This window comes from Urocitellus parryii, chromosome 5 (assembly GCF_045843805.1).
Source record: "Urocitellus parryii isolate mUroPar1 chromosome 5, mUroPar1.hap1, whole genome shotgun sequence".
Classification (NCBI taxonomy): domain Eukaryota; kingdom Metazoa; phylum Chordata; class Mammalia; order Rodentia; family Sciuridae; genus Urocitellus; species Urocitellus parryii.
In genome coordinates, this window is record NC_135535.1 from 4,105,566 (window position 1) to 4,120,431 (window position 14,866).

A 14,866-nucleotide genomic window follows, 5' to 3' on the forward strand; every position below is an offset into this window, starting at 1 on the left:
ATGCACCACGTGACATTTGTCTTTCCTCAAGGGTGGGGGACATCTGGGGCCTCCCATGCTTCTTGTCATCACCTAGACAACCACCTTCCAAGGTCTCAGCTGCAGGAATGTGCTAACATGGCCTCTGCAGGTGCTGCCAGCAGTGAGGACCAGTGCACTGTGGGACAAGTCACCAAGACTCAGCTACAAAATGGGGGTGACTGCAGTGCTGTGCTCCACAGGGCTGCAGCTCAGCCAAGGTCCACCCATGTGGACCCGAGTGAGACTGGAACATGTACCTCCCAAGTGAGCACCTCAAGCAGAGCAAGGGCCAGGCCATGGCCAGCAGGGCTCCGCCCAGCAGAATGGGCGTCTCTGTGTGACGGCCTCTTGACTTTTTCATTTTTGCTAAAAGTCAAAGACAACTGACAAAGACCCTGTTCACTGGAAGGTCAATAAAAGTGGACTGTGGCTGGGGACGGTGGCGCACGCCTGTGATTCCAATGGCTTGGGAGGCTGAGGCAGAAGGATCACAAGTTAGAAGCCAGTCTCAGCAACTTAGCAAGATCCTGTCTCCAAATTTAAAAAAGTGTTGTGTGTGTGTGTGTGTGTGTGTGTGTCTGTGTGTGTGTGCGCGCACGTGCGTGTGTGTGCTGGAGAGGCTGCTCTGTGGTTAGGTACCCCGGGTTCAACCGCCAGTACCAAAGGGAGAAAGTGAGCTGTGGGTGAGATTTCCTTGGAGAACACCATCTGCAGTGCAGGTGGACATACAGCCCCACTTCCCCTGAACTGGATGTTATTCCCCCACTTTCTTCTTCAGGCTTTAAAAAGAAAAATGCTGATGAGCATAGTCTGGTGACCACGCAAAGCAGGGAACTAATGTCACGGTACCCTGAGGGCCTCCTCAGCACCTTGTCAGCCCTTCACTGTTAAGACTTCTCCTGTTGCCATGGGAATGGCAGCATCTCCATCACCAGTTGTTAGCACTCCTCAATCTGCTTACTTTGAAACACGTGATTTCCACCAGCTCCTTTTCTCTTGGCATCTCACTGTGGAGAGCTGTCTCTGCAGTTCTAGGCTGGGCTCCTTACTGCTTCCTGTGGGACACACTCCCCAAGTCCTACTTTTACCCCAACCCCGTACACAAAAGCACAGGGCCTGGTGGAGATGGGGCAAGGTGCCAGGGCTGGGCTTGACTTTCACAAGGGAAGTTCCTAAAATTACATGGTGGATTTTACCTAGAACCTGAGCAGGCTGTGTGTGTCCTGGGCCCTGGGTGCCCACCTCTGTACTGATCGGTTTGGTATGGCACAAATGCGTGGTAAAGTAAAGGAGATGAGCAGGACAGACTCCAGAAGGCACGGCAGACCCAGGAAGGGTAAAAGCCAGTGCTGCTGTAAGAGCCCCTCAAAAATGACAACTGAGGGGCAGAGAAACTGCTCCCTGCTGCTATGAAGACAGGGTGCCCTCATGGTCACATATTTCCAAATAGCAACTCAAGCAGTTTTTCAAACTGACGGGATCCTCAGAATTTCTACAGCAAAAAACCATGAGCATTTTCATATTTGCCGTAAGGACCATACTTATGCTCTTGGCCAGGTAGCACTGGTGACAAGTCACACAGGGTCTTGGAATGAGAAGCCTCTGCCCTAGAGTTTCCACACTAGTTCAGGATACCCTGCTGCCCTGGGAGAATGAGCTCACGATGTGCAAAGTTTGTAGGGTGGTGAGGTTTTCAGACACAAGCCAGCAGGCCAGTTTGTTGGCTAAGTCCCAGGAACTGGCCTGGGACTCACATGCAAGGATACAGGGGTTACTGTCATCGATGTTGCAGCTGTCCAGGATCAGCGGGATGCCATCCAGCTCATTCACCTAGAGAAAGAGGACAGACAGTTTAGTCTGGGCCAGAGAGGATGGTCGCCCTTTCTCGCCTCCTGATTTCTTCACCCAGTGTTACAACATGCTGGCACAATTACAGCATCAGTCCAGAAACATTTAAAAAGACATCAACAAAACTGATACTTTATTTTCTTTTTACTCTTTCAGTTGTTGGGGCAACTGAATAGGCAAATAAAAAATGATAAATAAAAAATGATAAAAGAAGATCTCTTCCTAACACTGTTCACAGGGTCAACTCCAAATGAACATGAGCTGCAAATTTAAACAGTGAAAAAATACTAATACTAGAAGAAAACACGAGTGAATGCCTTCTCTACACAGGAAGCAGGAAAAGTTCCCAATTATGATTCAAAAATCGGGAAACAAAAGGGAAAAGGTTTTATAATTTGACTACATTTTAGAAAAAGAGGAAAATGAAAATTGGGGAAATTATTTGTAAGACATCACAGACTAAGATATTTGCAAAAGATTAACATTTTAATACATACAGAACTTAAAAAGTTGAAATGGAGCTTGTTGTGGCTCAGGGTTAGAGCACCTGCCTCACATGTGTGAAGCCCTGGCCTTGAATCCCAGGGGAGGGGAATGAACAAATTAATAAGTTAATCTGAGAAATAATAAAACATTAAAAAAAGAAAAAAACAAATACCAGTTACCCACAGGGAGAGGAGGATGGAGTTGGAAGAAACAGGAATGAGACCCTGCCCACCAGCAGACCTGTTTTTACAGTTCTATAACTTTGGAATGAATCTATGTATGTTTTATATAATTTTCTGAATTTCCAAACTGAAACAAATTAATCTAAAAAGACATACGAGGGCTGGGGATGTGGCTCAAGCGGTAGCGCGCTCGCCTGGCATGAGTGCGGCCCGGGTTCGATCCTCAGCACCACATACCAACAAAGATGCTGTGTCCACCGAAAACTAAAAAATAAATATTAAAAAAATTCTCTCTCTTTAAAAAAAAAAAAAAAGAAAGAAAGAAAGAAAGAAAGAAAGAAAGAAAGAAAGAAAGAAAGAGAAAAGACATCCGACAATGAGAAATGACTTCCTCTAATGGGAAATGCTTTGACTTTGTGCCCCTAGTGAGACAGATCCTATATCACAGCCACGGCGGGGACCCATACCACACCTAGTACTCTGAGCCTCAGTGATGGCCATTAATATTATTATTTTTTTTTAAAGAGAGAGAGAGAGAGAGAGAATTTTTTTTTAATATTTATTTTTTAGTTCTCGGCGGACACAACATCTTTGTTTATATGTGGTGCTGAGGATCGAACCCGGGCCGCACGCATGCCAGGCAAGGGTGCTACCGCTTGAGCCACATCCCCAGCCCTAATATTATTATTTTGAACCATTATTTGCATGAGCAAGTGATGTCATTGGCAACCACGATTTTCAGCCTTAAAAAATCTAATCAGTTAATTTTATATTTAAAATACAAACATTAATATGAACTCATGGTATATTTTTTCTCTTCCCCCAAATACAATATTTTCTTAGTTTATTGAAAAGGCCTAAAAGCAAAGAGTGCAGCAGCAGTGAGCCCCATGTTCTGAACTCCACACCCCTCTCTTCCAGAGGTCCTTGGTGACAGACTTGCTAGGACAACCATTACTTGTTGGTAATGGTTCTCAGGCTCACCAATACCAAGACAAAGAGAAAATTAGCTGGCATCATCTAATTCATATGATTTCCTCTGGGCATGAGAGGAGAGGAGGCCTGGCAGCGCCCCGGGCAGTCTCAGACTCTGAGGATTTGCTCTGCAAGGCCAGGCATTACAGGCTCCTCTGTACAGAAAGGGAACATAAGGCTCAGAAGCCAGCGCCCTCCCTGTGGCCATTCATCTAACAAGTGGGGTCTGGAGACCACTGCAGCTCACAGCAGTGGACCCTGAGAGGACGAGCTGCAAAATTGCTGGCAACTTGATACTTTGGCCACGTCTGCTGGATTTTGTGATAAAATCTGGGTTTCAATTTCTATCTTTTTAAATATTTTATTTTTCTGGTAATTCATTTCAGACCATATTTTATAGAATTATTGGTCCTGGACAGTTTGGGGAAAGGAAACTCATGTCTCAGCACAGCAAGAGTAGTGGTCGGCCACTCTGAGGGTAGACCCTGGGTTCTGCCCCTCCCAAGTGCCCCTCCAAGGCTCCTCCAGTGACACGCTGCACACTAACCAGGAGAGTCTGGGGAAGAGCCTGCTGCTGGCACTGGGGTGAAGACAAGGGGAGCCCTCAAAAGGGGCCAGTAAGGAACTGAAAGCAGATCCTCGCCAGTCCCTGAGAACTTGTGACCTGGATGCCAATGCAGCCCTGAGCCCGATGGAGGCTGGTCTGGGCTCCTGATTTATTTAGCCAGGGAATAAACCACAGAGCAGGAGCTCAAGGAAGGCCTCCCTGGAGAAGGGCGGTGGGTGAAGGTGAGGACAGCGAATAGAGTTGAGGCAGATGAGTGAGGGGCCATGCGGTATTTGGTGGGGAAAGAGCAATGTGAGGGCTGGGTGCTGGGAGGCAGGCGGCAAGGAGACAGGCAGGACGGTGAGCACAGCCCAGCGGGAGCCCGGCCTTGGGCAAGTCACTAAACCTCATGTGTGAAATGGGGTGACAGGGCCTGCTTCAAAGGGACTATGACTACAGAATGGACGGCCATGCCTGGGGAACACAGGGAAAGCTCAGTCAGGGTGCTGTGAGTGGTGGTGGTGGCCAGTGACATCCATGTGGTCAGCCGGCAGGAGGTGGGCGGCTCATGAGAGCAGCGGAAAACGAGGACACTCTTCACAGGCCAAAGTTACCCTTCCATTCTGCAGGGGGAAAACTGCAAACTTTTCTCAAACACCAGCTTTTTCTGACAAGTGGGAAATAAAGTATTTAGCATTTATTATTCAGTGCAAGAAAAACACCTCTTCCTTAAAAAAAAAAAAAAGGTAGAATTCTGAGGTGTTTCAAATGGGTAAGATTTTCTTTAAAGGAAATGAAATCACTTGCTGAAAACTGAAATTTAATCAGGAGACAGGGATAAATGGAAGAGTTCTTACAGATCAGGGACCAGTGGCACTGAGGGGGAACTGAGGAAGGTGCTCCTGGGCCAGCGTCTCAAGTCCACACTGTTGCATCACCAACAGAGGACAGAGGAGACTCTACAGAAAGGCCTCAGTGTCTACAACACCAGACACGCACCACCACACACTGGGGGCCATTGGCTGTCAAGCTCAGCAGGAAATGCAGACTCAGTGCGACAACCCCACGGGGGGGCTGAGCCCATCTGCTACTTCCGGCCAGTTCACTGCCATAGGGCCAAGGTGCGCGGCAGGGGAGAACCATTAGGACCTTAACGGGCTTTCTTCTGTTAGCACTTCATAAAACAAGGAAGTTGTCTGTTTCTTTATACGACATGTTGGGAGCTGATTCTGGACCCAGAGCACATTGAGTCATGAGCTTTGGAGCTCCCACAGAGCCAAGCTTGGGGCTCTCCCATGGTGATAGCACAGCAAGACAAGGAGCCTGGTTTAAGCAAATGGGCTTTGGCCTTCGGAAGCAAATGGAAGACAGCGAACGAACTTGCCCCTTTGCGTCCCCCAGGAGCACAGGTCAGGAGCTCATGGTGCAATCATGCAGGTGTGGCCCTGGCTCGCCACCGTAGGGAGTTGAGCCAGGGGCAGCAGGGTAGGCCTGGGTCATCCCGCTGTGCTCACATTACATGGTGGACATGGAGGACAAAACCTCAAAGAGGGCAGAAACACAGTGTGAGGGAGAGGAGCGCCCTGAGCCAAGTCTGGACCACACTCTAAAAACACATTCACAGCAGTCCCTCAACAGCAGGCCCACGTGCCACCAGGCCTGCCACAGAAGTGAATGGCCAGCGTGGGCGTGGTGGTCCATCTAGGGATGCTGCCACCCAGGATACCTGATGGCCAGCTCAGAGAGCTGGGGGATGGGCTGGGGGTGGCCCAGGGATAGAGCATTCACCTGGCATGTCGAGCCCTGGCTCCCTGCATGTACCACCTGAAGACTACTGCAGATGAAAGAGCATCATGGAGAGAGGCAGCAGCTGGGGTCTCCTCATGAGACTAACTCCCTTCCCTGCCCCACAGGGAAGGGGAAGGGTCAACAGGCAGACAGACCACAGGATCCCAGTCAGCCTCTGGTGGTTCTGAACTTCAGAAAGTCTAGGCTACCTCATGTGGAGCTGAAGAGCTGTGGCCACATGTGGTCCTGTGGTGGGCATGACACAAGGAAACCTGAGGCCAGGTGGCCTGCCTGTCATGAGAACATGAGAAACAGCAGTGCCGTAGGATGCAGTGTCTCCTGAGCACACTCAAGGAGCTGGATGTAGTGACCACTTACCTCCAACAAAGTCCAAACAGAACTCTGACTTCCTGGCTCGCAGCCTGTGCCACTGTCCTCAGCTGTCTCAAGCTGGTGTCCTCCTGCCATTCTCTTCCGACCTTTGCCTTACACAGCAAATTCTAAGTCTTACACTACTGTGGGACATTCCTCTTTAGGTGGCACTGGTTTCCACAGTGTTTTGTGCAACTCAGCTTTGTTATTAAGCTGCTTCTGTCCCCGGGGACAGGAGGACAAAGAATGATACACCTCAGGGAGCAACTAGTATGCAGGAGGACTGCATTTTACAACACTCCTCCAGAGAGCTCAGAACCCACCAAGACCAGGGTCCCTCAACCTCACTACACAGTGGCATCACCTGGAGAGCCCTGAACAAATGCGTGAGAACTCTGGGCACCAAAGTCTCAGCACAAGGCCTCCAGGCAGCTCCCATGTGCAGCAAAGGTGGGAACTCCTGACACTCCCAGAGCCACGAGCTCCCACCAGCCGCAGTCCCAGGGAGGAACTCCTGAAGCCTAGCACCTGTCGCACGCTGGTTCTCTTGGTCCTTTGCTTTCTTTACTACTAAAATGCACTTTATGGAGCTACAGTTCCTACACAGTAAATGGCCACTGCACCTGTATGAGCACAGACAAATGCAGACTTGGGACATTCTCGTCACCACAGAAACGTCCCTGGGCACCGCTGCACCTCTACACATGCCTCTGCTCAGTCTTGAGCAACCACTCATCTCTGTTGTCCCCACAGCATATTTTCCTCTTTCTATAATCTAATACGTATTAAATCATATCAAAAGGAGCCTTTTCCAGTGTTTTCAGGTTTACCTCTCTTGGTATACGCATGGTAATTTTTTCCTTTTTATTTCTGATTATTAGTATGCTATCATCTGTCTGTTACATGCTGATGGACATTTGGGTTGGTTCCAGTTTTATCTGAGAGGAATGGAGGTGCTAAGAATACTTGCATTCAGGTCTTTTCAGGGTCACACTTCCATTTCTCTTGGATCAGTACCTAAGAGCAGAATTGCTGGGTCTTATAACAAACTATTTTCCAAGATGGGTGTACCACTCCACCCGTGTAGCTATATTCCAGGTCCTTGCCAACACTTGACATCATGAGACTGTTTTCTGTTTTCTTTTGCCATGGTGGGGATGGAACCCAAGGCCTTGTGTGTGCAGACGCTCTGCCACTAAGCCACATCCCCAGCGTGATACCACGGGATTTTTTAGGTGGTCTTAACCCACATTTCCCCAGTGACTGATGATGCAAGGCATCTCCTGAGATGCACACTCCTTGTCTTCGTAGTTGGACGTTGCTCACTGTTCCGCCTATCACTTGCATGAGCTTCTTATTTGAGCTGTAAGAGACTCTACTTCGTGAACGGTGCTTTTGCAAATACACATACTGCAAACATCTTCCATGCACAGCGGCTTGCCTTTCTATTACACAGTGTTTCAAAGAGCACAGCTCTTTAATTTAAATGAGGAACAAAGTGTCAATTTTTTTTGCATTACTGTTGGTGTGTTGTGTCCTAAGAAACCCTGGCCTATCCCAGCATAGTCAAGATGTTTCCTTCTACATATTTCATAGCTCAAACTTTTAGATTTCCATTTTAAGTCAACTTTTGAGTTTGGAAGAGGGTAGAGGTCAAGGCTCCTTTCCCCATAAGAATATGAACTTGTTCCAGTGCCACCCCCCTTCCACTGCTCTTCTCACGGCCTCACATCTAGGTCTGTCCCAGCACCACACGGTCCTAATTTACCTTATGTAAGCCAAGAAGGAAGAAGTATAATTCTCTATTTTTGTTTTGTCATTTTTCAAAACTGTTTTGGTACTGTTCTAGCAGGTCTGCCACGACAAGCACCACAAAGCCAAAGGCTCCAACAGCAGAAGCGTGCTGTTTCACAGTCCTGGGAGATGACAACGGTGACACCCACGGTGCGGACAGGGTCATTCTTTCTCAGGGCTGGGAAGAGCCTGCTCTGGGTCTCTCTCCCCATCCCAGCGGCTTGTATCTCTTGGCTGGCAGAGTTCTGCACTCATCATCACATGGATAAGGTCTCTGTCCAAGTCTCCCCTTCTTGTAGGGACACACTCTTGTGGGCCAGACCATCCTGTGCCACTTCACTTGGCTGGTTACAGCTCCAATGACCATTCCTGAATAAGGTCACATGTTAGGACTTCTACATATAAATGAAGGGTGGAGAGTAGATAGAATTCAACCCAGAACAGAGCTTCTAGGTCACCTGCATTTATTGATACATTTTAAAACCAGTTTATCCATTTTTACCAAAAACCAGCCCCTAAGATCTTGACTGCACAGTGTTCACTCCACAAGTCACCTCGGGAGAACTGTTATCTTCAAAATGTTGAGCTTTCCGTTCAGTCTTGACTCCTCTCAGAGATGTTTTAAGGACTTCAAAGCACCAGTGTCACACTTACGTTTTAAAATCTCTCCGAAACACTTCAAGTTGCATGATGCTACTGAAGGGGTATTTCCATTTTCCCCAATTATTCTTGGCTAGTTAGTTTCACCTCCTGTGACTGCCCAAATTCATTTCCCACAATGATTCTCCTGACAAAGGCTCAGCACATACTCGCGTCTGGCTCATGGAGGAGAGTGGTGTTACTTCACCCCTCTAATCTGCCCGAAGGTCCCCTGCCCCCCGCCCAAGCACTGTCCAGGGAGCGCAGCTGCTCTGGCCCTGATGTTGGGGAGCGCGGGGCAGTTCACCACAAAGTGGGAATCCATCCATGGAGTCTTCACAGACGCCCTCTAGACAGAGAGGGCCCCTTCCCACCACTGGTTTTACCCACACACAATCTTCCCAGCTTCTGGGTTCTCTGCTTGGGTGTGGACAGTTCAGGACTCCCTGTGAAGTCACCTCCCCTGGCCATCAGCAGTTCCCTCCACCTTTCTTGCAGGGTGATGCTGTTGGGGACACTCTCAGCCTTTGTATATTTGGAAATGTCTTTATTTTGCTGCCATTTTTGAAGGCTGCTTTGGCTAGCTGCATAGTGCTGGATGGGCAGTTTTCTTGTAGTGATTTAAATATGTCTCCACTGATTCCTCTCACGCACTTCTGAAGGGGACCCTGCTATCATCCCCAGGGAAAGCCATGACACTGAGGGGAGGTCAACCTAACCTAGAGCCAGTTCTTGTACACAACGACAGAATGGGAGACTCTAGAAGGAAGAAGAAGGTAGAGGGAGAGATGTTCTTTTAAAAGGAATAAAATTAAAAGAGAGAAACAGGTGGTGACAACATAAACAATAAAACATTATTAAAAATTCATTGTTACCAACAATTATGAAAAAATGTTGAAAGTCCAGAGGAAATAAATATTTCTAAGAAAAAATGTTGAAGCTGACAAAAAAATTAAAAATTTTAATAGAATAATAATTTTTAAAGATACTAAAATGGCCAAGATTCACTTAAAAAAAGCAAATGGTCCAAAGAACTCTCCAGGAGCCACCATATTCCCCAGGGCCATGCCACCGTCTTGCCAGGAGTGGGGACCTATCTTGGATTCCAGGTGCTCCAGTACAGCAGGAGAAAACGGCATGACTCTGCTCACGGCCAGGCCACGGGCCGGGGCTGCAGCTCGGGTGGAGTTTCCGCTCAGCACGCACAAGGCCCTGGGCTCACCCTATGTAGCATCAGAGGGGAAACGAAACAAACTAGACATACCTGAACCAGATAAATGATAAGAAAATTACAGACCTTTTTAATGTATGAAAAAAAAAATCCCTTTTCAAAGAATCCTAGAATACAGGATTAACTAAATGAAATATGCTACAAAAATATATCAAGATGAGGCAGTTTTCTGAAAAACACAAACCAGCATAGATGAGAAAGCCTGGAAGGACCCTCATTCACGCCCGCAGGATCGCCTCTGGCGGCCCAGATCACTCTCAGCCCTAGAGTCCTTGGGAACATTTAGACTGAGAGAGGGTGCAGTGAGTATCACGAGCATCAGTTTAGAGAGAAGGTCCACTCAGCAAGAACACAGGACACCTCGCCGCAGACCACGTGGAAAAATGAATAAATGAATTCATCAGGATCCTGACATTTTAAAAGGCCTTTGTTTCAAGGATCCAAGACACTCAGGAGGTGCAAGAGGAACTGGAGAGATGCGAAAGCACCTCAGGCCTGTGACAGAACAGTGGCGCTGGGAGGAGCAGCCCTGGCCCAGCTAGAGGAAGGCACCCTGGGGCATGGAAGCTGCTGGGGTGGAGACTCTCAGAGCATGCAGCAGGCCTGGGTTCCACCCCAGCATGGGCACCACATGACCCAGAAGGAGGAACCAGAGCACACCTGGTCACCTGCTCTGCATGTGGACCGCAGGGAAGAGGTGGCGCTGCGTGGCTGCAGCCTGCAGGCCACAAACCCAGAGAGGAGGTGGCCCAGCAGTGGCTCACAGGAAGGACAGCAGGATCCAGGACACTGGTGATGATACTGCTCCCAAATGTCACAGCCACAGGTGGCAGGGGCTGGCAAGAATCCAGGGGAGGCAGAAGCACAGGTCCACTGGCCCTGATCCTGCAGACTCCTGCCACAGCCACTTGGCAATGGATGCGAAGTGCTGCTCATCACAGAGTGGGGAAGCAGCTGGCATCCTGACGCCGCTGTGCAGGGCTGATGTCTGGGTCACCTTGTGCCCTGGTAACTTTTTAATTTTAAGAAGTGAGGCAGAGCCAAGGTTTGGAATTGGGTGAGCCTGAAGGAAGCAGAAAAAAACCCACATTCCATCGAGACAACCCAGGCTGGAGGCCTTGGTATCGCAAGCCCCTTCAGCTGCATGGAGCGCAATCAGAACCCACGCAGAATACATTTGTAACTTCAAATTCTTTGTACTTGACACATGTGAGCAAGAGAATTTAGCTTATAGCCTATGAACTTCCCTCCCTTTCTTTTTTGTGGTGCTGGGGATTGAACCCAGGGGTGCTCTACCACTGAGCTACATATCCAGAAAAATATGTTTGAGACAAGGTTTCACTAAGTTGCTGACGCTGGCCTTGAACTTGTGATCCTCCTGCCTCAGCCTCCTAAATTGCTGGGATTACAGGTGTGCACCACCACACCCAATGTCATTGGATTTTAATTTAAAATGAAATGCAATCTTTGGATTTTAATACCTCCCTGGGAATTTGATAATGAGATAGAATTAATATTCACATACAGTGCCTCTCTCATGGGCATTTTATTATTACAAAGACTGTGGGCCTTTCATTGGAATATCTCAGTGTGGAATAAATTTTCTGCCTTGAGGTCAAAGTGATTTTGGAGTTAATTAGATTCTCGTGTTGTTCTGACCCACTTAAAAGTCTCCTAGGGGCAAAGTCTCCAGTCTCCCCAGTGGTGGTGGAGAAAGAAAAGGAAGGAGCAGGGGCCCCGCAGAGCAACCTCACAAAGGCAGCAGCAGCAGCATGGCCCTGAGAGGCTGAGCTTCTCTCCAAAGGAGGCCACTGCCCCCAGACCAAAGCTCACTGCCAAGACACCACGGACAGGCAGCTTCCTCTCTCCTTGCTGAGAGACAGTCTCAACTATGGTGTCCTGGGCTTCCCAGGCCCGGCCGGCCTCCTCCCCTCTTGCCTCCCCTCCTTCCAGCAGTGCTGATGGATCTCTACCGCCAGCACGGTTCTGGCTGTGGGAAGCCCCTGGTGTGCACAGCACTCTCTGCTCCTCAGACTCCTCATTAGGCTCCAGGGCTTTCCTTCACAAGAACCACGTGTCTTTTATTCTCATGCCCCTGGCCCAAGCCTTAGAAGCTCAAAAACTATTTGCTGAGAAATATACACGTATAGGAAAGAGACCAGCATGATTCTGCCCGTGTACCCACCCCACTCCCACCCTGCAGGCTCTAACAAGGCACCTGACAGTGCGCACAGGCGAAACAGGAATGTGGGGCAGCAGAGGGAGGCCACGCACACTCACAGGCAATGGCACCTCTAAGAAAGAGAGAAACGGGGTGGTCACTGAGACTGCATGGGAGGGCTCTAGTTCAGACAGATGACCAGGTAAGACTTTCCATTAGATGCTGACAGCTGAACTGAGACCTGAACAAATAGAAAGAGCTAGCATAAAAACAGGTCAGACCTCCCAAGACCTCAAGGAAAGATCACTTAAGAGAAAGGACCCGGAAGCACAGGAGGTGGTAAAAAGGACTGCGTGTGGGCGTTGCAGGGCAGGCCGTGGGGCGAGTGGAGGAAGATGAGCTTGCAGTGCAAGAAAGGAGCCAAGCCTAGGGGGGCGCTCCTGCCCAGCCCAGGAGTGTGAATCAGCACTCTGCGGTCAGGGCCCAGCACTGGTTGGACGAGCCTGTTAGGTAACTGAGGTACAGCGTGGTTCTCAGTCCTTGCTGGGACCCCAAATCACCCCGGAGCTTCAAAAACTACCAGAGGTGGCCCTGGCATAGACAGGCTTGGAAAGAGCCCCGAGGTGCTTCGGAGGCATGGTAGGAAAGAGGATAGACAATTTGGGAAGTTAGAAAATATTTTTCTCCCTAAGTGTAAAGTGAACATTGAAGATCACAGGCAGATAAAGAGATTTTTCAAATAAGAACTGAGTGGGAAGATCTGAGTGGGCAAGAGCAAGCGTGGCCCCCACACCTGTGGAAACCACCACAGCCGCCTAAAGCAGAGGTGATGCGGGCCCAGCACAGGGGGCTGGAGGGGAGACAGGCGGGCCACCACAGGAGCAGAGGCAGCCCGGGCTTCCAAGGGCCTGGAGGGGCTGGACGGTGGTGGTCTCACTCACTGAGGGGAAGAAGGGTTCTGGGTCAGGGGGGTCAAGAACACAGTGGGGGTGTTAGGTGGGCGGCACCTGGAGACATGGGGTGCATGCCACCGGATGCTCTGCGCTCACCTATTTAATACGAGGTGAGCACCTGTGCACGCCCATGTGCAGCCCTGCAGGATCTGAGCTGGGGAAGCACTCTGGCGTCACCTCACAGGGGTGGCACTGGAGGGCTCCCTCAGGGTGTCAGGGGAGAACTCCTGGCACCTCAACAAACAGGACTCAATGGAAAGGTCTGCGCAATCACGGAGGCAAGAGACACACTCATTCCAAAGGGACCGTCTGTAAGAGCAGGCTACTCCGGAAGGAGTCCAGCAACAGCTGAAGACACACATGTGTTCCTGAGGAGTCACAGTGATTGGGAGCCGACTACCTGCCCTCGGATCACCGTCCGTCCAGGGCAACTTCTTTTAGAAGCTCACTTCTACACAGTGGGGTGGCAATTTCTTTCTGTATTCTGTTTAAAATTACACAGGAATGACAGACACACATATGTATACGGAGTTCCCAGGAGAATAAAAGTCATTTCAATACCAAATGACATTCTGTTCCGGGTCAGGACATGGGAAGAGCAAACAAAACTCTGACGAGAAGTTCAAATCATAAGGACTAAAACACAGCGCTGCCGCTGCCGTGTCGGGACCTGGAGGGCGGGGTTCCAGGGGCAGCTGGGGCACACACCATTTTCTGGGCCCCAACCCCAGACCCTGGGTTTACAGGCCCCTTTCTGAGGCTCACTGCAGTCCAGAGGATTGGGTGACACTCTGGGCCAGACTCCTCCCTTCAGGGGTGCCCAGGGCCCCAAAGCCCTTCCAGAGCATTCTAGGTGCTGCACAAATGCCACATACTCACTCCCTGTGTAAGTGGAGGCAACGGTCACCCCTCAGCAGTCCAGGTCTCTGGAGCTGGGGTCCTGACTCCACTTCTTTATCACAACCTCCCACGTGACCAGCCTCTTCAGAACAGCACTGCGACTGCATTTTCAGTGACAATGGAAGAAACATTCACACAGGCAGTTTGTTTTTCTTTTTTTAAACTTCATTGCTGACTATTTCCTTTGGCGAAATTCTCAAAAAAGAATTACTGTATCAAAATGCATAAACACCTTTAAGTCTACAAATGACAGACATTACAGAACTGCCCCCAAAGGGGTCTTCCAGTCCACACCACCAATGGACCTTCAGTTGGTCCTTACTGACAGCACAGAGGTGTTTTGAAAAGCTGCTTTTTTGATAAGTAAAAACCCATTGGGGGCCGGGGTGGGACTGGAATGGAGCACCTGCCGCAGTGCCTGGGTGCCTGGGTTCTGTCCCAGCCCTGCAAAAGGGAACACCAGAAACAAACTTTTTAACGAATACTATTTGGGCGCTTTCACTTTGCTGTTTTATTATTGCCATCAGGAAAACTAAGTGTCTCCCACCAGCCTGAGTTTTATAACTGAGGGCTCTAGAGGGGCAAGGCCTTCAATAATAAAGGTTCTGACCAGTTCAGGCCTGGACTGAGTGAGGACTCCAGGGTCCTTCAAACAGGGAACAGGCGGGCAGACAGGCACATGGCAGACTGAGGGGCAGGCCACCCCGCTCTCACAGGAGGACGGCGGGGACACTGCGGGGCACCAGGCGGCAGTGCACACTGGGCACCATGAGGTCTAGATGCACTTAGAGATGCGTCCCTTCTGCTGGCCTGTCCCCAGGACCCTGCAAGACTGAGCATACCAAGAAGAAAGCTACCCATGTTACAGGTATCCTCAAAAACAAAGAATTCAGAAAGGAGAAGACACTACAATTCTACAGTGAAATTCCAGGGATGGAGCCCGAGGGAAACAAAACCACTCTGCAAAGA

At 49.5% G+C, this 14,866-nt stretch overlaps 1 protein-coding gene across 1 annotated transcript in view; it reads right to left on the reverse strand.

The window, feature by feature from the left end:
* The window catches only part of Atxn10 (ataxin 10), a 144,113-nt gene that overhangs the window by 24,874 nt on the left and 104,373 nt on the right, over window positions 1–14,866 (reverse strand). The window contains exon 10 of the mRNA XM_026394290.2: window positions 1,788–1,851. Within this exon, the coding sequence (XP_026250075.2) occupies window positions 1,788–1,851 (64 nt within the window). The remainder of the gene's footprint in view (window positions 1–1,787; window positions 1,852–14,866) is intronic.